Here is a 26,605-nt window from a genome sequence, read left to right on the forward strand (position 1 = left end):
CCATCCCCCCGGCATCCTGCATCGGGCGTGAGGAGGGAAGAGGCTGAGAAAGGAGGGAAAGCAAGTAGCCTTGTGGTGTTGAGGATGCACGGGAATACAGCCCAGGGTGTCCGGAGCAGGCCCGAGCCCCTCACCTGGAGGCCTTGGCTCGTGAGGCTGGACTCACCTGGAGGAGAGGCCCGCCCTCCTGGGAATCTCCCGCCAGGCCTCCGCTCCAGGTTTCGACATCGCCCTTTCTGGTCTTGCTTGTCACCAATTTACGAGGCTGACTCAGGGCTTTGCTGTCTTGGCCCAGCTCCAGGAGGCCCCACACGGCACCACTTGCCCCACCCCACAATGGGAGGGCTTCACGTGTCTAAGCCGGGACCTCTTTGCCTCAGCTAGGTAGCTGTTAAGCCCCACAGCCTAGATCTTCCTGCCTTGGGCTCAGTCCCATCAGAGCCGAGCAAGGGTGAAGAGGGTTCAGAGCAGGTGGGAGGTGTGGCCAGCAAGGATGAAGCCACAAGCAGGGGAAGGGAAAGGCACTGAGAGGGGTGCAGGGGGGCTGAGGGGCTCAGGTAGTGGTGCGTTTGGAAACGGACAGGCCACATCCCCTCAGCCACTTCCCAAGCCCACCTACCTGAAGCAGGGTCTGCCTCGGCAAGGACAGTAAAGTCAATGACACGGGAGGTGAAGTCGAAGGCTGTCTGTTGGCCGTCGTGGACCACCGAGATGCAGTGGCGGTCCCCATAGCTGGCCCGCGGCATGCCCCCCTGGAAGATGGTGAAAGGCAACCTGGCGGGCACAGAAGAGCCGTGGGGTGGGCTGGGGCTCCCAACAGTACCTCAGCCACAGGCTGAGCTGGCAGCTTAGACTTTCCAAGGACCAGAGTGGCAGGACCAGGGAGGGAGCCAGTCTCAAAGTAAGTGCTCATTCAAGGTCCCCAGAAGGGGTGGGGTGGACCGCCCTCTCTTCCTGACTGCAATAACCCAGGAGAACTTGGGGGTGAGGTGGGGGCACCCAGGCTGGGGTTCCTGAGCCTCTGTAGCCACTCCTGCTTTACCCCGGCTTCCACCCCCAGCCCACCCTACTGCTGTTTATGCATCAGGTTTCCCTGTATGTCTCTGAAGAAACAGGTCTCCTGCTGAAACAGAGTCTGAAAACGGCTGATCTGAATCACCTTTCCGGGAGGGTGGAGGGAAAGGTCAGAAATGTTTGCTCAGGAATTAGCCATGAGAGGTATGAATGAATAGCCCTCTCTCCCTTTGCTGGCATCTGAGACACCGATGTGGGACCCCCAAGGCACTCCCTAGACACCGCCTCCCACAAGCAGAGGCCAGAGTAGCCCCTCGGAAGGCTGCTGAAGGCTGGGAGGACAGAGCACTGATACCTACCCCTGCTTGGTGATCAGCCAGAAGATTTTGGTAATAGCTTTGCAAGGAAAAGGACCTACAAGACAAGGAACCAGCTTGAGTGGGCCCTCCACCCCTATGTCCATAGGGCCCAGACCCTTCAAGCCCATACCCATGCAGCAGATTGCATAGGAGTCTTGCTCTAAGCAGTCCCTCGAGAAAGCCATGACGGGCATCTGAAAATCTGCTGCACAATTTTGGACAGAGCCTTCACTTCTCTGGGCCCCAGTTTTGCTTCTAGGAGTTGGGCACCTACACCCCAATGTGGGGAAGACAGACTGGGAACAGAGGATACTGTTTTTGCAAGTGACAGGGCAGGGCCAGGCCCCATTAGGCGGACGGAGCACTGACCGTAAGGCACACAGTTGCGCAGGGGCTCCGAGTGCTGGGTGTCACTGGACACAGGCCACTGGCAATAGCTGCCGTCGGAATGGCAGCTGACAATCAGGTGGCCGTCCCGCTGCCAGCAGACGTTCTCCAGTTGCTTCAGAGGAAGAGAGGGAAAGCGCGCAGGCTGGGGTCAGGGTGGTGGTCCCGTACCCGCAGGTCTCAGCACAAGGGCTTTAGGTGATTCGGGGGCCTGAGAGCGCCACGTGGCACCCGCCACCATCCCAGGCACCGCCTACCTGGCTGCTGAGGAAATGGCCAAGCACGCAGCTGCCCCGCAGGTCCCAGACAACGATGAGGCCGCGGCTGTAGCCGATGAGGACCTGGTTGGGGTCTCGGGGGTGCTCCTGCAGAGCTTCCACCATCTCAAACACCCGCCGGTGGCGGGCGTCCTCGGGCAACCTGGCCGAGGGAAGCACTGTGAGCCCACGCTGCTGCCACCAACAGGGCAGGACGGAGCATGTGGCACAGTTGCTCACCGCGTGCAAGTGCCAGCGTGGGAAGATCGCAGGGAGAGAGAAGCCATGCGCACAAGAGGACAAGGATATATAGAAACCTATATATCCTGTATATCCATCCACAAACGCAGGCGGTTATACTACTACGAAGAAAGGCAAGGCAGTGGCTTCCAGAAGAGTTGATGCGGTGGCTACCTCGGGGGAAGGAGGGACTCGTGACTGGGAAGGACAGCGGGGGCTCCTGGGAGGCTGGCAAAGTTCTATTTCTTTGTCCAGGGGGTGGCTGCAGGGACGCTCACTTTACAAGAATCCATTAAACCGCACATTCATACTTAGTGCATTTCTGTATAAGTGGTGTTTCATAAGGAAACAGTTTTTAAAACCCACAAAATAAAACTCCCTACATTAGGTTGGTCTGGCCTTGAGCCCTGTCCCCCTCCTCCTTCTCTGGGCCCGGAATGCTGACGTGAAGTCTGGAGGTGCTGAAGCCAACAGAAGACCATGAGGTGGCAGGCAACGGACCAAGAACCCACACCAAAGAGGGAGAGCAGGAAACACAGACACCTGGACCCCTCTCTGCCAACCCAAGCCAAACCTCTTTTCATTTAGAACAGGATTTACACTGGTAGGAGGGGCTTCCCGGGGCACTCAGGCTGGGGGAGGCCCCCCGGCAACTAGACTCCCACCAGCACAGAGTCACGTGGGTGCCGGCAGGGCCACATGTGAGGAACAGGTCCTCCTGCTGTCCTGGCCACAGACGGGGCGCCCAGGCTGAGAAGCCACCATGCCTGCTGACCCGCAAACAGTCCTGCTCTGACCGTGGTCGTGCTGCCCTGACGCTACCCTGCCGGGTGGGAAAGACAGACGTTTGGGCTCAGGCGGAGCCAGCCCCAAGTAGGAATCCTCCCAAACCCAGCAACACTCTTCCTTGGACAGTGGGCCCTGAGCGATGTGAGCACGTTGGAAGGCCAGTCCTTTCGGGACCAGGGTCCTGCTCGCTTGAGCCTGAAGCAGCCCCACATCCCAGGACCCCGGCCTCCTCTCTGTCCCGTGAAATGGCAAAACATTCCACCACTGCCAGTGCTTCGTCTCCTCCTCCTTTGGACCCTGGCACCCTCTCTCCACACCCAGACCTGATCTGACTCCCTCTCTGTTGCCGACATCATCGTCATGGAGCAAAGCCTCCAGAGTGATCCGAAGAAACCTACAGGCTTATGGCTGTCCAAGAGCTTTGGCCATGGGGCCTGCATGCAAACGAAAACTTAGCACAGACTCCAAAACATAAATCTCACCAGGAGTTGCCCCACCTGATGTGGCAACACGAGGTTTGGGCCCCACCTGCCCCCCTCCGGAGCCCCTGGGGTTTTGAAATTCACATGATCAGCGTGAAGACTGCTGGACTGAGACTTGGTGACATTACGAAATCATTTTGAGCATCATTTTCCTCACCTTTAAATGAAATGACAGGTTACCCCCAAGACTCCTCAGAGTGCTATGGTGCTAACACATTATGGGGCGAGAGTCTCAAGTTAGGGGACAGGTTGGGGGCTGAGGGTCTCTTCTCCCCTCCCCGTAGACTTCCCAGGAGAGAAATTATGAGCTCCCAAGACACTACTGGGACTCAAGGGAGAAGGCCGCGCTCAGCTGGAGGGAACAGCTTCCTAATGGCAACAAGGTGTCCAGCTCACCCCTGCAGCACAGCGTCCGAGCCGATGGTCCGGTCCCCCAGCGTGCGGAAGGCCGGCAGCTGCACCGCAAACACGGTGCCACTCTCGGTGCCCAGGTAGAGGAGCTCGCGGGAGGAATGAGGCAGGACCACAGTGATCTGTGTGGCACTGGGGGCGGCCCTGAGGACGAGAATGGCTGCCTGTGAGCTGGCTGCCACTCAGGCAGGGGAGACCCCGGGGTTAGGATCCCCGACTCCCGGCTGCCCTCGGCAGTCCTGGGAAAGGCCGTGGCTGGGGAAAGCGGGCCTGTGAGGTCCTTTAACGGGGTCTGATGGTGTCTTGGGCCAGGACAAACATTTTGAGTGTCTCCTGCCAAGACAGAAGACAGATGGTAGAGAGCTTGGGCTAGGAGGCAGAAAAAACTCCCCAGAGCCTCCTGTGCAGACGGTGTAGGCGTGGAGGGCCCTGCTCCTCCAGAGCACCCGCATGTGGGGCTGTGTTGGCTCAAACAACTGCCAGGACCACCAAGGGCTCCACAGGACCTTCACAGGGTGATTCCACCCAGGAGTTGGGTGTGCCGGTCAGGCTGGCCGGGAGAAGACGGGTACCAGGTCCTTACCCTGGGGGGCCACGCAGCGTGAAACTCTCATCTTCCTGTAGCTCTGACACCCCGCCTCTGACCTTCAGGCTCCACAGGTGGAGGCTGTTGTCGTCCAGCAGGGTGACCAGCTGGCACTAGGGAGGGAAGGGGACAGGAACCAGGAGTGTGTGGTGTCGCTAACCAGGGAGGGCCAGCATTCACTGGGGCCCTTCACACTGGGGCGGCCCACCCCGCGCCGGTTGATTCAGGGAGCCCCAGAACCAAAAGACCCCTGGCTGCTCTTAGGGTGGTCTGTGAACCGCAGCTGGGGGAAGGGAGGTGGTCCCAGGCCCTCCTATCAGAACCAAACCCAGGACTACTAAACGCCTGCCTCTCCCCATCCCTTCCAGGTGATGTGAGAGTAGGAGGATGCGGAGGGCCCCCTCACCTGGCCAGGTAGGAAGTAGATCTGCACCACAGCGTTGTTCTCCCGGTGCAAACCCATGAACTCCACCCCTGGGGCACCATAGCTACGAGTGGCAGGCTCAGGAAAAGCTCCAGAAGGCAGGACACCACCCCTTCCCGCCCAAGGGCCAGGACCTCTGGGCCCACGTGGCAAGGAGTGTAAATACCTCAGCGTCACAGAAGGGCTTGCCCTCCTCCCAGACGGCAGTGACCGGGGCCTTGGGTTGGGAGGAGACGGCAGTGGCCCTGGCCCAAGGGCCCTTGGCCAGCGGTGATGTCACCCCGAGGTGGAGCCAGCTCCAACCAGGGAGAACTTTTCCAGCCAGGCAGGTGTGTGTGGAGGGGAGCGGGGGGGGCGGGCAGACACCCCAGGATGGTGGAGATTTATCCAAGTAACTGTTGGGCTGCTTCCTACAGTGCCCCCCGCCCCACCTGAGCTGCAACAAACCCATCAGCTACCACAAGGTGGCACCTGAGAAAAAGGGCACCCCCATGGGTCCACCCCAGCAGCTGTGGCACCGGGGACTGGTAACCAGGATGTGGCTGTAGCCTGGCAATGATTAACCAGCTGAGGGAGTGCTATCCGCCACCTCCAGCCTAGGCCAGCCCGCTAGAGGTGTCCCCGCCTCCCCCGCCCCTGCTGCATAAGAGGAACAGGAGGGAGCCGCAGCCTCACTGGAGGCTCCAGCCAGGCTCCCCATGGGTGGTTCCCCATCTCCCAGTACTCCCATGTCCCAACTGGCTCAACTCTAGGGACTCAGGGGGGATTTGGGGCTGGGGAAGTTCCCAGACTTGTAGTCCAGGCCAGAGGACCCAAGCGGTGATCCTTCATCATCCTGGAACCCTCGGGCTTGCCTCTGAAACGCAGAGTCCCCCGTGGCCCAGAACCAATGCTTTGGATAAAATGTGGCCCTTTCAGACCAATGTCCTGCCAACCAGGAGTCAGTTCTACTCTCTGATGTGCCTGTGTGTACATGGCAGGTGTGCACGGTTGGGGAGAATCTGGAAGGCTTAGCACTGCTCTTCAAACCCAAGGACACCCTGGTTTGGACAGCACCTTGGGCCTGCTACCCCGGGTCTACTAAGTGGGAGAAAGGAAAACAAAACAAAAAACTTGACTCCACCTCCGGCATTTGGGGCTGACTCCCAAGAGGCTACGCAAGAGGGTTCCCCAAGAGGGAACATCCCAGTACCAGGAGGGGTCATCTACAACTGACTTTTGTTTGAATCCCGCCAACGCCAGGGCCCCTCCCCCGGTGGGAGCTGGGAGGACAGAAAGGATACAGCTTGACGGCTCCGGAGCGGGTGCCAATGGCTAGGATGCGCAGAGATGGGCTGTAGCCAAGGGCGCTGGGCTGGTGTGGGAAGCCATGCTCCACCGTCTGGAACGAGAACCATGTGGGGATGGAACCTGCAGACATGTCCCCTCTGCCCCGCCACGGCTGGGGCACCAGGGCTGGACAGAGGAGTGCAGCACAGAGCCACCTCCAGCAGGAAGGAGAAATTCAGTAACGTTCGGGTTCCTACCCAGATACCTGAGTGCTGAGTCAATCCCAGACCCGTTTGTGACCCAGTCTTAGGCCCTGGGGCCAGCCCTGGGAGCGCATTCTCCCCCGACACCACACCACACTGGCCACTCGATGCTTTCCAGGAACTCTGACTTGGTTCCTCCACCACCCATACTGTGGGTGACTGACCCAGTCCTCCTGTGGGGGGTAAGGGAAGCTTTGTGGGGGGGAGGGGCTGCCACAATGGACCAGATGGCTCGGGAAGCCTGGTTGTACCACAGGTCTGGGGCAGTCCCAGGGGCTAGACAGAACCCCCCAGTAGCCTGTCCCAGCTCTGGGCCATCCGAGGCTCCTCCGGGGCCAAACACCTGCTCTCTTGCAAGTTTTTCTGTCGTGAGGTCTCTCCACTATCTTTCCAGAAAAGAAGCTTCTAGAGTTTTGTTGCAGACACATGCTTTTGCTCATTTCTTCTTATAGAAGTAATACACATTATAGAAAACTTGGGACATATGAAGGAGTTTGAAAAGGAACACAAAAATCACCCATACTCCCGCAACCAGAAGTGACCCTTGCTAACATCTGTGAGTCTTTGTGTTGCGACTATACACGTGTGTGTCTCTACTTAATACAAAGACCTGACTGGGGTTGTGCCACACGGATATATACGGACGTGCATAGCTTTGTCGCCCATTTGTCCGCCTGTATGTAGCGGGCCCAAACCGTCAAAGGCACTAAAGTAACTTTTAAACGGCTAAGGACTATTCCCCACATAAAGGTGCCCTAACTCACAAGGCTTTAGTTGTTGAACACCTTTGTTTCTGCGGGTTTTACAGTTGCCAATCAGTTGCATTGACGACCTTTCTTGGACTCCTACCTTTGCTTACAACTTGGAGTATTTCTTTAGGCAGAGGTTCCAGTTCTGGAACTCCAGGTTTAAAAGGCATGGGTGTATACACTACAGATCTGGGTTGATAAACCATCTTCAGGACGGTTTTTGGTTGTTTTTCTCCACCAGCCCTCCCCACCCCCCCACCTCCCACCCCAGGGGATGCCGAACCTGTAGAGCTAGATCAGAGCAGGGCAAAGGATGCCAGCCAGCTGCTTTACTTTTCGTTTTTTAAAGCAATGGAGACTCTGCCCTGAAGAGAAAGGTTGTACCAGTCAGGCGGCTCTCCTTAGGCCCAGGGTCCTCCTCTAGGCTTCCCTTGGCTGTCCCATCCGGCCTCAAAGGAGCAGAAAAGGAGAAGTCCTGACGACGGTGGGCATGATAGTTTAGTAAACTCAATGCTGTCTGTTGGCTCATCCAGTCCAGGATGGTGGTTCACAGGAGGAGGCCCTGAGCTGGGGCAGGCCAGGAACAAGAGCTCCACGGAGTCTCTATTCTGGGGACACATAAGTGGAAGGGCCCCCCAGGTCTGGCTCTTTGCCAGGAACTAGTCTGCCCTACAAATGGCTATACCTGGAAGGGATGGCCTGGAGAGCAGAAGTGACCCAGCTGGAGCCCCGCTAGCCAGCCCAGGTCCCAATTCAGCTATGTAAAAAATGCAGCGCCTGGAAAAGCCTTGGGGAGATAGCAGAGTGTCTGGAATGTAAACATTTCCCAGGAAAAGGGGGTGGGGGGCAGGGCATGTGATGGTGTTTGCGGGGATAAGCTCGCCCAGAGCCCCCTTCCGGCCTCAGCCAGTCTCAGATTGCTGGGGCCTCAGGAAATCAGCAGTCAGGGCTTGAGAAAAGTTTCCTGGGACGGTAGCATTTTTCGATCATCCCAATCAGCAGGAACACAAGGCCAAAGCCTCTGGAATTTGGAGGAGTCTGGGGAAAAAGTCCTGCAGGAAGGAGCCCTGTGCCCAGGAGGAGACCCGCGTTGCCAAGTAGGACAGCTGTGAGCTGCACGGAGATACGGAGCATTTATAATGTGGCCAGTGCCACCAAGGAACAGAAGTTTTCATTTTAATTAATTAAAAAAAATTTTTTTTTAATATTTATTTATTTTTGAGAGAGAGAGAGACAGAGATGGAGTGCGAGCGGGGGAAGGGCAAAGAGGAGACACAGAATCTGAAACAGGCTCCAGGCTCTGAGCTGTCAGCACAGAGCCCAAAATGGGGATTTGAACCCACAGACCATGAGATCATGACTTGAGCCAAAGTCAGACACTTAACTGACTGAGCCACCCAGGCACCCTTTAATTAATTTAAATTTAAGAATGGGCATACAGTTCAGTCACTGAAAAACTTTCCAGGTGAGTTCTTGGGTTCTAAAGGAACAGGGGCTGGAGTCAGGCAGACCAAGATGCAAATCTCCCAAACTCTAAGTACAGGGCACACAGTTCCAAAGAAAATTTTGTGTCTGAATTGAACTATGCTGTAAGTGTAAAATACACTTGGCGTTTCAAAGATTTTGTGTTAACAAAAAACCTAGAAAAACCCTCATTAACTTCTATTGACTACATGTTGAAACAATATTGGATGTTTTGAGTTAATAAACAAAATGTATTATCAGGGGCGCCCGAGTGGCTCAGTTGGTTAAGCATCCGACTTTGGCTCAGGTCATGATCTCACGGTTCGTGAGTTCAAGCCCCACATCAGGCTCTGTGCTGACAGCTCAGAGCCTAGAGCCTGCTTTGGATTCTGTGTCTCCCTCTCTCTCAGCCCCTCCTCTATTCACACTCTGTCATGTGTGTGCACGCACTCTCTCTCAAAAATAAATAAACGTTTTTAAAAAATTAAAAACAAAATAGATTATCAAAGTTAATCTCGCTTGTCTAAAAAATGTTGTAATGCAGCTGCTGGGACATTTTAAGTTACACATGTGGCTCATGTTATACTCCTGTTGGGCCGAGGTGCTGCCCTAGACAATTCTGCCTCAGGATATGGGCAAGAAAGTCAAGCCAAAGAGAAAACAGCATGCAGCTTTCTTTTTCTGTTAGCCTCTCCAGCCACACGTTATCCTACCAACCCACAGGCAGGAAGTTCTCCTACATCCCACCTGACTTACTCCTGCTGGTGGGTCTCTTTTCCTTAATCTGGAGGGAGACAAAGGTTGGACCCAGCCTTCAGTTTCTTGCACTTCTCATTTCCCACCGCCTCTCTCTACTGCCTCTCGTCTCCACCTTCTTTTCCATAAGCTGGTTTAGAAAGAATGGGGACTGGGGCACCTGGGTGGCTCAGTTGGTTAAGCATCCGACCTTTTTTTTTTTTTAGGCTTATTTTTGAGACAGAGAGGGGGAAAGAGAACGTGCGTGTGCATGAGCACAAGCAGGAGAGGGGCAGAGGGAGAGAGAATCCCAAGCAGGATCCACATGCGTAGAGCCCAATGCGGGGCTTGAACCAACAAATTGTGAGATCATGACCTGAGCTGAAATCAAGTGTCGGACGTTCAACTGACTGAGCCACCCAGGCACCCCAGCATCCAGCTCTTGATTTCAGCTCAGGTTCATGATCTCATGTTCGTGGGATCGTGCCCCGTGTTAGGACGGGGATTCTCTTGGGATTCTCTCTCCCTCTCTCTCTGCCCCTGCTCTTTCTCTCTTCTCTTTCAAAAAAGATAAACTTAAAAAAAAAAAAAAAAAAGAAAGGCACCATCATGGATGGAACGAGAGTGCATTATGCTAAGTGAAATAAGTCAGTCAGAGGAAGACAAATATCCTAGGACTTCACTCATATGTGGAATTTAAGATACAAAACAGATGAACACAAAGGAAGCAAAAATAATATAAAAACAGGGAGGGGGACAAACCAGAAAAGACTCTTAAATACAGAGAAAAGACTGAGGGTTGCTGGAGGTGGGGTGTTGGGTAGGGGGATGGGCTAAATGGGCGAGGGGCATTAAGGAAGACACTTGTTGGGGTGGGCACTGGGTGTTATATGTAAGTGATGAATCACTAAACTCTACCCCTGAAATCACTGTTACACTGTATATTAACTAGCTTGGACGTAAGTTAAAATAGTAATAAAAATAAAAATAAATACATACATACGTATCAAAAAAAGAAAGAATGAACAAATGGGGACTGAGTCAGGCCCACCAGGCTTTGAATCCCCTTCTTCCACTTAAAATGCCTTGGGACTTGGGTGAACTCTTTGCCTCTCTGAGCCTCATTTTACGTCTGATAAATGGGAGGATACCTACGACTGCATCGAGCAGGACCACCCGCAGCTTGAACAAAACCCTCAAGAAGACAGTGGCTGGAAGGTTCAGCCCACCCCCCAGAGCACAAAGGCCTTGCCCCCTAGAGCCTGCCTTCCTCCTGAGGCATCAGTCCCTGGAATTCCTCAGGATACCTTCCTCAAGGGATCATGGCTCCCTCAAGAACAAAATGAGGGGAGGAAGCATCATGGTGCCCGCACCTGGGCAGGGACCAAGAGAGTAGGTTCAAATGTAATTAGTGTGGGGACAGGGGATTCCCCAGGTCTGTGGAGGGGTGGGGAAGAGAGGCAAACCTGCAAATAAAGCCCACAAATCCCCAAAGGAGGCTGCAAACCTGAGTGCAGGCAGGGGGAGGAGGTGTGGCCCCAGACCAGTTCCAAGAGGCCTGGGGGTCTTGTTGGGAATGGGGAAAGAGGGGGTTTGGATTTGGGGAGAGGACAGAGGTCAGTTAGGGAGGAGCTAGAAACCCAGAGCAGCCTGGCCTCCCCTTTCCTTGGCTGTCCCATCCCCCAACTTCTGACAGCTTTTTTTTTTTTTTTTTAATGTTTTTATTTATTTTTGAGACAGAGAGAGACAGAGCATGAAAGGGGGAGGGTCAGAGAGAGAGGGAGACACAGAATCTGAAACAGGCTCCAGGCTCCGAGCAGTCAGCACAGAGCCTGACGTGGGGCCTGAACTCACATACCGTGAGATCGTGACCTGAGCCGAAGTCGGAGGCTTAACCGACTGAGCCACCCAGGCGCCCCTGACAGCTTTTAAAGACGCAGCCCCCCAGCAGAGTACAAGGTCGATGCGGGGCACAGGAAGTGGACTCAGCCCCAGGGGTGCCCTGCTGTGGGACTGCCAAGGCACACAGCAGCCCTGAATCATCCCTCCACCCAGGACAAGGGGTGGGAAGGGACCTCAGCCTAGGACAGCAGAGGCCTCCAGCTCAAATTCAAGCTGGGAGGTTGCCCCAAAGCCTGACAGCCACTGATGCCAGCCTCCCCTACCTCCTGAGCTCAGCATCCAGCCTACCTGGCCCTGCCCTCATCCTGCTACCTGGCTCAGGTGACCTCTGCCAAGGGAGGAGAGAACAATGAACTCTTTTGACAGCAGTTGGGAAAGGAGAGATTTGTAGGAGCCGCCAAACTGCAACATTAGCCTAGTGCGGGGAAGAAAGCCCCGTCTGTCTCTTGCTGGCTCCAGGACCCCATTTCAAGTTCTCGGAAGGGAGAGAGCAAAGGCTGTTGGTCAGAGACAGTGGGGCCCCTTCATCTTGTCCTCAGTGAGGGAGGACGCCGGCCAAGATCCAGGGCCTAGGATCTTGCTGGGGGGCTGGAAGGAGGGCTGTCTAGGGCCAGAGGGGTCACGCCCAGCCGCTGGGCTGGGTGGCACTGCCCTGTACTGGGTGTGGTCAGCTCAGATTCCTGGTGGTGGCAGCAACCTGGCCCTCCCTGTGTGGCTGTCACCTGACACCAGGGGCCCAGCCACAAAAAAGCCAAGACAAAACAACCTGGTCCTGGACAGGGGCAGCCGGTCAGGAACACACTGTTTGTTCAGGGCCTGGGGGTGGGGGGAGTGTGGGCGGGCTGGGCAGGAAGGGCGCAGAGCCGTTATCAACGGCTGGTTTCACCAGGGGAGGGAGGGGCCTCAAGTGATTTCCAAGGAAGGAGTTTCACTATGGCATGAAGTTTCTGTCCCCTTGGCATCACTTCCTCCCCACTGACATGTCCAGCAGGCTCCACAGTCCCCTCATCTTGTCCTCGATGGCTCAGAAGACTAGGTCAAGGGGAAAGAAACTGAGGCTTGGGAGGTGAGGCTGCCACCCTCAGGGGCCAGCTGGTAGGTAGATGGAACCGGGGGGACCTGGTTCCCAGCCGGCGCTACCACTTGCCATATACTCAGGCTGTGCAAACCCTAGAGGCCTCAGTTTTCTCACGTGCAGAATGGGAACGCCACCAGCTGTGAGGCACCGGTCACGAGGATGGGGTGAGGCACCAACTGTGTACCAGGCACCATTCAAAGCCATTTAACTTGCTTAGCGTGCCAACCTGGATGTAGAGACTATTACGATGCCCGCTTTATAGATGAGGAAATTGAGGAGCCGAGAGGGTAAGTAATGTACGTGTCTGCAGTGACTTAGTGAGAAAGCGACACAGCTGGCATCTCGACTCGGGCCGTCTGGCTCCAGCCTCCCTGCCCCTAACCACGGAACCACCCAGCCCCTTAGCTGGTTGGCTGAGGGTTCAGAGAATCCATCCGCAGGCACAGCTCCTTCCCAGAGACCACCAGTCTGGTCTGCACACTGCTTGCTGCACCAGCCGTAGGCACCCTTCAGAGGGCCCCTCACCTCCGTGTTAATAACACCTGCACTGATGGGCCACCCAAGGCTCAGAACTCCAGCTCGGTGTATCCATCCCCCTGTGTGCAGACACCCAACGCTTCCAAGGTTCCCCAGACTCAGTCTCGGGCCAGAGAAGGCCCATAGGGCTATGCTCCGAATCCCTAGCCACCAGCCATGCACAGCCTTGCAACTTAGACCTTAACTCATTTAACCTTCCCACCAACTCTCTGGGGTAGCTCCTGTCGTCTCCCCTGGACAGATGAGTGAGTTGCCCGAGGTCACCCACCTGGTGAACCTTGACACTCAATTCTGGGGCTGGCACCACTAACCCCTGGACCAAACTGCCTCTCAATAAATGGATAACCGTTGTTATTCTGTCCAAATTAAACGGATCACTTTCCCTTAACCTGCTCCTCACCTCTCCTGGGCTCCCCACCCCAGTGCCTGGCACCATTAACCGCCCGGGATGGCACCCCCACAGTCACGCTGGGCACCCACTGCCCTTCCCTGCCCCCCTGACTCCTACACCCCCATTGAGCACCAGGCCTCATGCCCTAAATAGTTCTCTAATCCAGCGGTCCTCAGCTAGGGGCCACTGGGCAGTGTCTGGAGACATTTCTGGCTGTACATCTTGGGAGAGCAGGGCCAGGCATGCCGCTAAACTGTTCTCACCACATAGCCAGCCCCAAATGTCAAGAGGGAGGAGGTTGAGAAGCCCTGTTCTATTCACACCTGCGCCCCCTCCCTCCTCCAACGGCCCAGGCCTCATCCAATCACTGCAATACTCTTCTGAGAAAAAAAAAAGTTCTTGTCTAAACTCTAAATGGGATCGCTCACTGTCCTGCTAAAAACCCACCACAGCTATGGTGTGTTGGGCCCTAGATTCCCAGGTTCCAGGCTCCCTCAAGCTGACTCCAGGGAAGCCTGGGGCCGGGAAAGGGCTGGCATGGGTGGGACCACCCAGGCTTCCAAATATTCCAGGATCTGGCCTCATCCCCCATTCCCAACCCTTCAGGGTCCACCACTCACTCAGTGTCTAGATGAGACTAAACCAGCCCACATCCCCCCCCTCCCTTCCTCTTCTAGTCCCAGGAAGTGGAATTTCTTTCAGACCATCAGCTCCTTCCCTCTTTCCAAACTATAAAAGTCCTGGAGGGCAAAGATGTTATCTGAGATCCCCACGGCCCCAGCCCTGGGTAGTAGTGCTCAGGGCAGGTTCCTAGCAAGTGAATGGAAGGAGGAAGGGATTCAAGGAGCCTCCTCTCTCCCTCTCCCCAGCCAGGCCTAGGGGATGGGGCAGCCAAGTTTGAAGGCCACCAGTTGTGGGGCCCTGGTTGGGGGTAGGGGGGTGGGGGGTGGGGGGAGATGATTTCTCTGCCCCAGCCCCACCCCAGCCCCACCCCAACACACAGTTGGAACTTGGGGCAGGGGTTCCTCCCTCTGCTGAGCCTGTCTGTCCGGTTTCTACTAGAATTGGCCACCTTTTTGGGGTGTGAGATCTCTCAGTGTCATCAGGGGCAATGGAGGCATACATAGGTCACCCAAGCCCCGAGGTGGGTGCTGATGTTCTGAGACCCCCCCCCCACCAAACTCACGGGTTACTTCCTTCGAACCAAGGGTGGCAGGCCCCCAGGGGCCCCGAGATCCCACATTCCCAACACCTGTACCCCGTTTCCCACGGCCCAAAAATCCTGCCCACAGCTTCCTTCTGACAGTGGGAGGAGGTACTCGTTTAGGGAAGCCCTCATCCCACAGGGGGGTGGCCTCACAGCAAAGCTCCATCGTGACACCTGCCACAGGTCAAGAAAATCAGAGGAAAATAGCAGGACACGTGGGGACTGCCACCAGCCTCAAACAAGCCCCTGGGAACTCTTTCTCCCTGGGAGGGAGCCTCTGAAGACAGACAGCAGCTAGTGTTCCTGGACCACAAACTATTTAACTCCATATAATCCTTGTAACATGTCTACGACATGGGTGACAGGCACAGGGTCACCCAAGTGCTAAGTGGCCAAGTGAGATCTGAAGCCCTGTCCATCAGCACATCCCAGAGGGGTCCCGGCGCCCCTGAGGAGCAGAGCACCATGGTCCTCCGCTTCCTGCAGTCCACCTGGTGGGGCAGAGGGAAGCTCAGGCTCGCAGGCCACGGGCCCAGATCAAAGCAGACATAAGAGAGGCTAATTACCCCGAAACAGGAGCAGATTGCTAGGTGGCTGCAGAGCCAATAAACCACGTTGTGCTCCTCCTGTTTACAGGGCAGCTCTGGCCTTCTCAGGCACCAGCCACCCTGGGGAGGCCCTGGGGAGCTTCTGGGACCTCAGGAGCAGCAGGTTTGGGGTTGGGGCAGCCAAATGCCAGCTGTGGCACATTGTCCCAGGCGCCTCTCCCCGCTCACCCAGGCCTAGAGCTGCCACAAGGAGCTGTTGCTTTGGGCCTACAGGGACAGCTGCATTTTCCTCTGGGGGCAACGTGAGGAGAAAGGGGACAGCCACAGCCTGTGGTCAGTGCCCAAGGAACCTGGCATCATGGGAACATAGTTACACCTTGCAGGGTTCAGCCTCCTTTCACCTTTCTTGTCCCTAAGCATCCTCAACAGCACCGTGAGGAGAGAGGTTGTTTTATCCTTATTTTACAGGTGGGGAAACTAAGGCTAGACGAAGCAGGGTGATTTGCAGAGGTCACACGGCCATGGGCACTCGGGACAGGGAGTCCTGATGCCTGGGCATCCCACTGCCCTTTCCCAGGAAAGCCTGCCAACCGGACCCCACTTCCAGAGTCACATTCCCAAGAGGGACTGCAGGCAGCACCGACTGAAGTACCTTAATCCAGGTAAAGGCAAGCTGAGTGCCCCAGCCCGTGGAGGGTGGACAATATGGTGCCTGCCATAAACACCTGGCCGCCTCTCCCACTTCCCCTTACCTTGTTAAACTGGAAAAGGTCCCGCTTGAGCCTCTCCCTCGCAGGGTCATGTCCTGGCCTCAGGAACCGTCTCATCGTGCCTGGTGTGCAGCCTCCTAGCGAAAGAGGAGGAGCCGCTGATCACCAGGGTGAGGCAGACGCACAGCCCCGGCCCCAGCGCCCATCCTGGCTCCCAGGCTCCAGCTTGGCCGGGCCCAGCCCCTCTCTCCGGGCCCACAGCGGCTTCACCGTCGACCCTCCTGCGCACCCTCGCTCCATCTGCAAAGTACAGTCGAGGGACCTCAGGGACTTCTGTACCTGGAGGTCCGGGGCTGGTTGAAGCTCTAACGCTTGCTCCTGGCCACCTGTGGCCTTATAAAGCCAGCGGGAGAAGCTGGGGGAGGAAGCCATTTCACCTGGCTTTATAGGAGTGGAGGCCCTGAGGTTAATTAGCTTAATTGTTAACCTGTTTTCTGAAAAACCATAAAAGCCCAGCTAAACAGAAAGGGAAACTTCCCAAGCCTCTCTCACGAGAGCCAGTTGGGAGGCAGAAATACAAAGGCTGTCCGCCAGGGCTCCCAGACCAGAACCCTAACAGGGGCAGGAGAGAGGCCCGGTAGCTATCTCTGGGGGCCAGCACCCCCCGGGCAGACCCTTCCTGCTGACCGCAGGGAAGCCTCTCCCACCACAACTGGCAGGAGCTTGAGTGGGTGACGTGCAGGGCACACAGTCAGAGGCCACTGGGGTTTCGGAAGCCGCAGCCCTCGCCCTGGGCTTCCCGGCTGCATGCCTCCCACCCCCCATCTCTGTCCATCCCGGTCCCAGCTCCCCTGGGCTCTAATGGGGTGCACCGTGACTCCCTTTCCCATGGGCCTAAGTGGAGCCTTATCAGAAGAAATCTGTTCCCAATAAAGAAACCAGCTCAAGGCCCCAAACCCATCAGCCCAAGCCATCTGAATGTAGAATGCATTCCCAATCCGAGGGCAACTATTTCTGGATCATCCTTGGGGGAAGGGAGAAGGATCATCTTCTTTTCAGTTTCCGGCTTCCAGTAGCACGGCCTCCCACTGACCACAGGACACCAAGGCCCGTCCTCAGGAACACAGGGGCTCAGGCCTACTCGGACACTATAAAGAGACTAAGCAGACCCGGCCCCTGCACCGGAGGAGGTGCAGATAAAGACAGGCCAGTGTAGCATGTGGAGTGAGTGTCCTGCCAGGGGGAACCAGGCCAGGGTGCAGGTTGAGGGCAGCCCCTGGCCCAGACTGGGGATCTGACTGGGAAAAGCCCCCGGCCCAGACTGGGAAAAGAAGGATCTGAGACCTGAAGGATGCCCTTTAGTTTCTGGCTTCTCAGGAGGTGACAAAAATTAACCATCAGGCCAGGGCTTTGCATATGAAAGGACCCTGTGTGGTCCAAGACTGGGGGCTCCCTCCAAGGCAAGTGCTTGGCAGAGGGGGGTGGCGGTGGTGGTCTTCTGGCAGAGCAACCAAGGGCTGGCTATGCTGGGAGGGGTCACCCCACTTGGCATAGACACACATCTTGGGGCAATCCAAACACCACCCTGGCTGGGAACAGGTAAAGACCAGCCCCCGAGGGCCATCACCTTCTGGGGCACCACAAAGACCGCCACTTGCAGGAGGGGGTGGGGTGGATGTGAGAGGTTTGGGCCTATTCACATTTTGGGGAAGCCAGGGCAGAATGGGGTGCCCCCCTTCCCTACGGCACCGCAGGTAGCCGGGAAACTGCCAGGTGCCCACGGGACCCGAGGCCCAGAGCAGATCAGGGAAGAAACATAGGTAAGTCCTGGAGGCTCTGGGGACCGAGCATGAAAACACTGCTGGGCCTCCCGGACAAACAGCTGAGCCTCGGCCCCGCATTCCAGCTGTGGGGGAGGGCGGCACAAGCTCATAAATCAGCACCAGCTCTGCTCCGGGCTCCTGGGGGCGTCCGCTTTCCCTGCCTGGGCCTAGGTCACTGGGTCAGAAGCCAGAGGAAGCTGGGAGCGGTGCCCTGGAGGAGGAGAGGGGCCTGTAGACTCCAGGGAGAGGCTGCTTTGGGCTCTGCCCTGAAGGATCCATGCCGGCTGTGGGGTCAGGACCAGAGGGCACAGGGCCATCTGTGCCAAGGACCCACACAGGCTCGAGGGTGACACGGCACAGACCCAGGGGGACGAGGTGCAGGGAGGAGGGAGGCAGACAGGATGTGGAGACTGGTGGGAGATGGTTGCCATGCCATCCACCCAAATGCCCCTCAGAACATCTGCTGCATACCAGGCGCTATACCAGACTCCTACGTGTTATTTTTATTACTTTTTAAACAGTTCGCTCAAGTAATCCCTGCTCACTGTAAAACAAAACAACAACAACAAAAAAAAAACAACCCAGAGGAGAAAATCCTCCCGAAATCCCACTACTCGTAGGCACAGTGGCATGTCGGTACATGTCCTGACCCTTCCTTTCCTTTGCACTTTTGTACAAGGTACACCTAAACCTCGTTCCGGATGTTTGTTCACCCTCCACGAGCCCCCCTGAAGTTGAGTGGAATATCTCCACTTGGCAGACAAGGGAATGAAGACCACAGAGGGTGGGGAGCTTCAAGGGCGCTGAGGAGAAACCAGCAAAACTTGGATTTGCCCCCAGGTCTGGCGCACTCCAAATCTAAGGACTCTGGGAGGCAGGGAAGGATGGATGCGACAGGACAGAGGGTGCCTAATTACATCCCTGCAATTAAAAGGCACGGCCACATGCAGACACACACACTCCCACGTGCCTTCAGCTCAGAGCCAACCATGCAGGCGGGGGCTTGGGGCCTGGTCGCTGCTTGTGAGGTGCTGGCGAGGTGCCACCTGCTCCACAGTGGGCTGGGACCTCAAGGAAGGGGGTAGGTGAGACGGGGGAAGCCAGGACCAAGACCAACAGCCACGTCTGTTCCTCACTCCAGCCAACCCCTCAACGTTGCTCCCAACACAGAAATAACTGCCCAGGTCAAGGCATAAAAAGCGCACCCCTTCTTGAAAGGGAACAGGTCTGGGACTGGCTGGATTTACACCTCCAGGCAAACCCTCAGCTCCCCTCACCCCCGATTAGCGGGTTCTCCAGAGAGAAGCTTCAGGAACCCAGACCTGGAGCTTCATGGTATGGGAACAGACCCTACCTACTCAGCCCACTCCTGGGTGGCGGGAAACGGGGGGGTGGGGGGTGGGGGGGTGCGTAAGGGAAAGAGCCAGGGCTTGGTACCAACAGCCAGGGCTCAACCACCATAGCTTAGCCCCTCCAAGCTGGGTGGCCTCCCAAGGTAGCTTCTCCAGGCCCAGCGAGCTCATCTGCAAAGGGGGATGCACCGGTCTGCTGGCAGGGAGCAGGCATTGTCCTAGGGCTGGGGACACAACAGTGACAAAGACAGACATGATCCTTTATGTCACCAAGTTGATATCTTTGCAGGGGAGACCGTGATGACTCACAAGTTCAGAAACCAGTCAGCGGGACAGTTTCAGATAGAGAGCAGGGCCAACAAGGAAACGAAGGAAGGGGACAAGACAGAGTGACCAGGGTATGGTGGTTGGAAGGACTCAGTGAATGTTCCCGCGTCTGGGTCCGTGGGTTTGCTGTTCCTTCTGCCATGGGATGCTTTTCCTCCAGATAGCCCATAGCCCACCCGCTCCCTCCCCTCTACTTAAATGTCCCTTTTTGGACATTCTCTTCCCAGCTTTGCTTTGCTCCTTAGCACTGGTCACAGTAAAACAGTCTCCCTACTAATCTTATTTGTTATCCGGGCAGCCCTCCACAAGGATGAGCCTTCTCATTCTCACTCAGGACTTCTGCCCTCTTTTTCACTGCAGCGCCCCTGCTAAATTGAACGAGCAGAGGTGGAAACGTCTCCACCCAGACCTGAATGATAGGAAGTGGTCAGCCGTGGTAAGGTGCAGGGCGTGTCAGGGGAACGGAACAAGCTTGCATCTTCCAGGAGGATGAAGACAAGCACAGGGGCTGAGTACCGGCAACAGGAGAGATGAAGTGGGTCAGAAAGGGGAGCCTGGCGGGCCACCGAGGAGAGTCTCAGTCCTAGTTCACTGGGAGCCGGCTGACAGTCCTGGGCAGGGTCTGCCTTGGTCTGCCCTCCCCCACCCCACGTGGCCCTGTGTTGGCCAACCCATCTGCTCAGCCCCCCACCCCAAGCTCCATCCATTATGGTCTCCATGTGTGCTTTCATCTGAAATAACCTTCGTGTCCCTCGTGCAACACATCAAAAATCATCTAGGGGCGCCTGGGTGGTGCAGTCGGTTAAGCGTCCGACTTCAGCCAGGTCACGATCTCGCGGTCCGTGAGTTCGAGCCCCGTGTCGGGCTCTGGGCTGACGGCTCGGAGCCTGGAGCCCGTTTCCGATTCTGTGTCTCCCTCTCTCTCTGCCCCTGCCCCGTTCATGCTTTGTCTCTCTCTGTCCCAAAAATAAATAAAAAACGTTGAAAAAAAAAAAAAATTAAAAAAAAAAAAATCATCTAAAAAGCGTTTTCTGAACCCATCTTGACCATTCTCCCCCTCCGCCCTGAAGGCTTGACCACACGTTATGCTAAAACGATCCCTAAAACCACCATGGACAAGGGCATCCATTTAGCTCCTCAAATGTTCTCCCCAGCCTTGTGCTGGTCGTTAAGCTCTCAGGGAAAATCAGGAGCCACCTAAGGGGCTGACAACGGGGAGCGGGTGAAGTGTGCTCAGCACCACGATGGAAGGCGTATAGTCAGTAAGGGGCAGAAGACAGTGGACATGGAAACGTGCACACGATGTACCCGAGAGCCAGGTAGACTCTTAAAAAATATTTACGTAAGTAGACAACACACTGGCAGGGTTATGGGATTAGTGGAGATTTTTTTTCTTCTTTTGGTTTATCTGCCTCCCAGGCAGGGCAGTTAAGAGGATCACATGTGAGAAGGGGCGAAGGCCCAGAGAGTGGTCAGGTATGAGGGGGCCCCTAAGCTCACAGGAGGCACTCAGTGCCATTGGTGGGATCACTCCTGCTCTCTTGGGGGCTGGGCTCCTCTCCAGCCATGTTAACCTGAACAGGGGAGAAGAGAGAGGCGGGTGGCACCAGCTGGATGACCTTGGGCTTCTGGGTCCCGGGACCTGGGGGTGAAGGACGTTACTACTTTACAGGCCACGCCCAATGGGGAGGCCAAGAAGAGACTGGGGCAGTCACTGGAGACGTGTAAGAAGCTCTGAGTGTCCTCCTGGCTCCCTGCACCAGGGCCGCCACATGGCCAGAGCATAACCCCGGAGAGGGGGCTTTGTAAGGAGAAACACCTCCATCCCCTGAACTCCTAAAGACTGCCCAGCCTCAGTGTCAGTTCCTGCCTGTCGCCCTCTCTGTCCTTGACGGCACTAAACTCCAAGCATCCCTCCTGGCTCTGCCCCCTGTTCCATTGGGTGCGGGCACTCAGGCTTTGGGGCTGGGCCATGTGAAGCTTGCTGACTGATGCCTGAGCTGTGTGGGTTGGGGGGTGGGGGCTGATTCTTACCCATTTTCCACACAGGTCTCTGCCTCATGTGTGGAACCAGCCTGTGAGTTCCCTGTGGGCAGCTGACCTGGTGATTCCCTTCCTTCCCTTCCTGCTGCTCAAATCACCCAACACTGCCACCGGCCATGAAACATGCCAGAGGCCAGGACTGGTCTCCCCACACCTGATGCACACCCTAGAAAAGACAGGAGAGTGGTCTCTTTGGCAAATCACACCCCGGCTTCCTTTTCCATCCTTGGGGGAGACGCCACCGTTGAGATGCATATGAACCCTGCATCTCAGGACCTCAGTAAAGAGACCAGGAGAGGCAGAGACAAAATAACCGAATGGGGCAGGCTTGTCTTGGCCCCTATCTCTAAGCAGATCTGATTGTGCTCGCAGGGAGGAAAAAGGGGGTCCCAGCCCAGACTGCTCACCCCACACAGGTGCCATTTGCCCAGAGGCAGAGGCTTGGCCAAGCTAAGCCCCGTCTGTCACGAACGTGTGCGATGGGACCTGAGAAGGTCCCTCAACAGCCTGGTCAGCTCCAGTGATCTGCCAGGAGAGGCTATGCCCAGGGGCAGGGCTCTGGACACCTAGGCCCGAGGGAAAGAAGGCCCCGGTAGCCACACTCAGCACCTGGCTGAGTTCCCCATCTCCAGGAGCACAAACAGCATGAGCTGGAGTCCCAAGCTCTTCTCTCCTTTCCCCTTTGTCTGCGCTCCCCACAGCCCCCTGCTGCTGCAGAGGCTACCCTTCCTTCCCCACGAGGGCGACAACGACATCCTGTGTGAGGCCCGCATGTGGCTGTGTCTTTCCGTCTGCCGGGTGTGAGTAAACCTCCTACCAAGGGGAGCGGTGGGGCAGGGCTCTCACCGACTGGGGCAGTTGTCTGTGCCAACTAAGATACCCAAGGCTGCTTTGCCGGCGTCCGTGTTGCCCAGGGAAACCCAATCTCCCAGAGGCACCAGACAGTGCCCTGGCCAGCAGCTTAGCAACCACACCTTGGCTGAAAGGGCGCGGGGCTAGGTGGGAGGTGGGACTAAGGAGAACACCCAGAGAGGGGACAGAAACCAGAGGGTTGTCACTGCTGGTGTTAGGTAATAACAAGGATCGAGACCCAAACCGTGGCCAGATACCATCGGAAGCACTCCACCTGCATCACCACATGTAACTCTATCACTTATGGAATAACCCATTCGGAGAGATATCAAACCCAAGCAGTTAGTGAGGGTACCAGCCCCAATCTGAGCTCCAACCTGACTGCACCACTCCCTGTCTGCCAAGTTCAGACCCCTCGTGCAGGGCAAAGCCTGGATGGGACAACCTGGGTCAGTGGCCAGAGCCTCCCCGGCTGGGCCCAGAGCAGTCGCAACCCCCAACCCCATCCTAAGGAGCCACAGGCCAATCCCACAATCCTGGGAGGGCCTTCCTGCCGCACCCAGGGCTCCTCCTAGAGGGTTTCCCTCCCGGAGGATGGGGTGGGAAGTCGAAATGCATGCATTCCCTGAACACATCTCCGTTCTGGAGGCCTCAGTCCCTTTCTGCAACCCAACATCAGACTTTCTCCAAGGAAGTGACAGACTGGAGTTGGCCAAGCCTGAGGAGGAAAGCCATTCTGGGAGGAGGTGGACAGCCATTCTGGGGTGGGAGGTGGCCTGCCTCATCCTCTCAGGCCCCATTCCACAGCCTCCTGCTTGCCTCAAACCTTGAACAGCTGACCCAAGGAGGTTCCAAGAGAGGTCGGCTCCAGGAGAAAGGGACAACGCCTGTCCTGTCCATGGCTGGATCCCCAGTGCTCAGTGTCCACCATGGAAGACGCTCCGATGTTATTTGAAGAACTCCCTCACCTCCTGCAAGTCTGTGCTCAAACGGGCGCCCTCGCTACCTCTCCAAGTTGCAACCCACCCCCCCACCCCAGTGGTCCCAATCCCCTACTTTTGTTCTTATTCTAAATAATTCGAATCAACTTTTAACACTTACTTTATTACTTATGCTCGTTTTCTGTCACTCACGCTCCCCACCCTTTACAACGTGAGTCCTGGGATGGCAGAGATCTTTGTTTTGTGTAAGGTTAATGGCTGGTGTCTAAACCACTCTGGGCACGTAGAGGCACCAGTAGATACTTATTACCTGAATGAGTAAACAGCTAGGACTGAATAGAGATCAACAAGGCAAAGGTCTTCTCTAGTTGGGAACCACTGACCCCAAGGAGTACTGGGTCTCACAGGGTCCCTCAGGGAACTTCCCCACCCTGTTCTCGAGTCTCTGGGTCAAGGCCAGGGTCATGTAGACATCATGCTTGGCACCCTGCTGGAGATACCTTTGTGGGCCCTGCCTCAGACCAAGGCTCCAAGACACCCCGCAAGGAGGCTCCAAGAATAATATTATTTGCTAGAATCAAGTAGTCCTGTGCCCAGATGTCCCTCTCATCAAACCCTGGGAACACTGAGTCAGGTGTCTTGAGAGAAGGCTCTAGTCTCTGCTGAATTCCTTAAGGGTAGAGTCAGGTACCTAGCAGCTTCCCTGTCCCCACGCCCAGAGGAGCCTCTCCTAGCTCAAGAATTCACTGTGGTTCCTGGGAAGGGGAAGGAGTAGGGTGACTCTTCAAAGTACCAGTTTCCTCTGAGAGGCAGGGCGGGGAAGGAAGGTCACCTCAAAGGGAGCTGAGCAGAGCCCCACGGTGCCAGGGCACAGGGAAGGGAGGGTGTCCCGGGGAACCCTGGGAGCCAAAGCTGGAGAAGTGCAAAAGAGCAAGCCGTACCGATGGCCCCCGGGGGACACCCCTCTCCTGCCCCATACCCTCCTCCTCCCTGAAGACTGCTCCTGGGAAGGGGAAAACAGAGTTGCCAAACAGACCTGGCATGCCTCGACCCAGGAGGAGCCCTGATTGTGATATCGCCTGGGTGAGATAAGAAGGCTTCTCGGTGCTGAATACTCAGAAGAAGTCCAGGCGGCCAGTGCCGCTCACGGCAGCCAACCCAGGAGCAGGGACCGTGGGCCTCTTGGGCCTCCACTCAGGTGTCTCAACAGCTGCCCCTCACACTTATGGAAGGACCAGCAAGGCTGGGGAACCCCACAGGTTTCCAGAGACTCTTGCCCGGTATGCTCGATGCAGACGGGAGGGATAGGAGGGTGGGGGCGTGTTACAGACTGTAGGAGCTCCACACTTTCTAGCTCCAGGTACCACTTCCTCTATGGGGGGAGGGGGGAGGGAACCGGGCGGGGGGGGGGAGTTGGGAGTGGGGGACAGACACAGAGACTTGGGGCCAGGAGCCAGAAGGACACCCCTTTCCTAAACGAAGTTGAAAGAAAGCACCATGGAGTTAAAGCTCCTTAAGGACAACAGAGCAACACAAGAATGTGATTGATCCCCCTCCACCTCCAACGGGGTACAAAACGTATACAGCCAAGCCCTCTGCTGAGCAAAAAGATTAGATTGTATACCCTCTTCCTCCCAGGAAAGGCCCCCAGCTGGGGTCTGGCTACCATGCCTCACTTCTGGCTTTTCCAGGAAGCAGGGGGAAGTACCAAGGGCCACAGAAACGCAAGGTGAGAAGTTAGAAGAGGCCACTGTCCTCTCCCTCTGCCTCCCTAGTTTCAAGGAACAATATTTGCTTTTTAAAAGTTCTGACTTCCAGAGGCTTTCAAAAATCAGGATCTCTTGGGGCGCCTGGGTGGCTAAGCGTCTGACTTTGGCTCACATCATGATTTCATGGTTCATGGGTTTGGGCCCTGTGTTGGGGTCTATGCTGACAGCTCAGAGCCTGGAGCCTGCTCCGGATTCTGTGTCTTCCCCTCTCTCTGCCCCTTCCTGTCTCTCAAAAATGAATAAATGTTCAAAGAAAATTTAAGGAAATAAAATAAAATATTTAAAAAAAAATCAGGACTTCTCAGCTGACGTCTGGACAAAGAAGCCGAATTCCCTCACAACTCATCAAGCATGTCCAAAAGGCTCAGGAGTCTGCCCGGAGGCCCACAGGTGACGCTTTTTATGCTTTATGGGGGAATTTAAGCAGCTCACACACACCCCCATGCCTGCTATAAACCAGGCCACGCGTGTTCGTGACATTTTTTTCATTCTCCTGTCAACAAGGCTCGCTGGGGCGTGGCATGGTTAAGTGCCTGAGCCAAGATTATGTATATGTAGCAAGAAATCAGCAAGGCATGATCCAAAACTACACCTGCTGTCCAGAAAGACACTAAAACTTAACACCATGTTTAAGGAAACAGACTGTGAGGCAAGAGGGAGTTATGTCTCTTATTTCACACTTTCTGAGATAAGACGAGATCGGGCGCTATGTCCGTAGACTATTTTACACTTTCTTTTTTTAAATTTTTTTTTTTCAACGTTTTTTATTTATTTTTGGGACAGAGAGAGACAGAGCATGAACGGGGGAGGGGCAGAGAGAGAGGGAGACACAGAATCGGAAACAGGCTCCAGGCTCCGAGCCATCAGCCCAGAGCCTGACGCGGGGCTCGAACTCACGGACCGCGAGATCGTGACCTGGCTGAAGTCGGACGCTTAACCGACTGCGCCACCCAGGCGCCCCTATTTTACACTTTCTAAAACATTTTACTTTCCCCACAATGGGCTCCTACTGCCTTTTGTTTTTTAAATTTTTTGTTTAGCGTTTATTCATTTTTGAGAGACAGAGCACAAGAGAGGGAGGAGCAGAGAGAGAGGGAGACACAGAATCTGAAACAGGCTCCAGGCTCTGAGCTGTCAGCACAGATTCCAATGTGGGGCTCGAACCCACTGACCGCGAGATCATGACCTGAACTGAAGTCGGACGCTTAACCGACTCAGTCACCCAGGTGTCCCAGGCCCCTACTGCCTTTTTAATTTTTTAAACTAACCGTTCATCTGGGATTACGGGCCTTTTTATTCTTTTAATGCCATTGTATTCAAAAGTTCCTAAGTGCTAAATTATGAAGTTATTGAAATTGTATCATTTTGCCACCAAAGGGGACACTCCATTGACTCAAGGAACAGTAGGGAAGCAGGCTGACCTCAGACACTGGCAACACTGTCCATCGGCCCCCACAGAGATTGGCCTAGTCTAACTTTGGAGAAGAGGAGTGAGCAGTGGTCAGAGCCCCCAGAGCTGGGTTAGAGTCTTGACTGCCATAGGTAAGCACTGTGGGCAGATCACTTAAGAAAACCAGATAAGATAAAGAAGTAGGACCATGTGTCCGAGGACCCGTCCCAATGCCTCAGCTCACACAGACACAGACTGTCTTCCTGGAAAGCCCTTGTGACCCCGGGTTGGGCCACAGCTATTCTA

General features: G+C 55.7%; 1 protein-coding gene across 5 annotated transcripts in view; it reads right to left on the bottom strand.

Moving 5' to 3' along the window:
• Positions 1-26,605, bottom strand: part of LLGL2 (LLGL scribble cell polarity complex component 2) — a 35,229-nt gene that overhangs the window by 7,383 nt on the left and 1,241 nt on the right. For 3 of the 5 annotated variants that reach the window (XM_058703054.1, XM_058703050.1, XM_058703055.1), the window contains exons 2-10: positions 15,845-15,939; positions 6,233-6,330; positions 4,932-5,013; positions 4,523-4,638; positions 3,925-4,083; positions 2,018-2,180; positions 1,743-1,875; positions 1,374-1,428; positions 620-774 (exon numbers count right to left, since the gene is read on the bottom strand). In XM_058703054.1, the coding sequence (XP_058559037.1) occupies positions 620-774; positions 1,374-1,428; positions 1,743-1,875; positions 2,018-2,180; positions 3,925-4,083; positions 4,523-4,638; positions 4,932-5,013; positions 6,233-6,330; positions 15,845-15,919 (1,036 nt within the window). In that variant the 5' untranslated portion in view covers positions 15,920-15,939. Of the gene's footprint in view, positions 1-619; positions 775-1,373; positions 1,429-1,742; positions 1,876-2,017; positions 2,181-3,924; positions 4,084-4,522; positions 4,639-4,931; positions 5,014-6,232; positions 6,331-15,844; positions 15,940-16,091; positions 16,113-16,141; positions 16,243-26,605 lie in introns of those variants that run through there. The other 2 variants (XM_058703052.1, XM_058703053.1) reach the window with 2 other exon arrangements.

The sequence above is a fragment of the Neofelis nebulosa genome, chromosome 16 (genome assembly GCF_028018385.1).
Source record: "Neofelis nebulosa isolate mNeoNeb1 chromosome 16, mNeoNeb1.pri, whole genome shotgun sequence".
NCBI classification, from domain to species: Eukaryota; Metazoa; Chordata; class Mammalia; order Carnivora; family Felidae; genus Neofelis; species Neofelis nebulosa.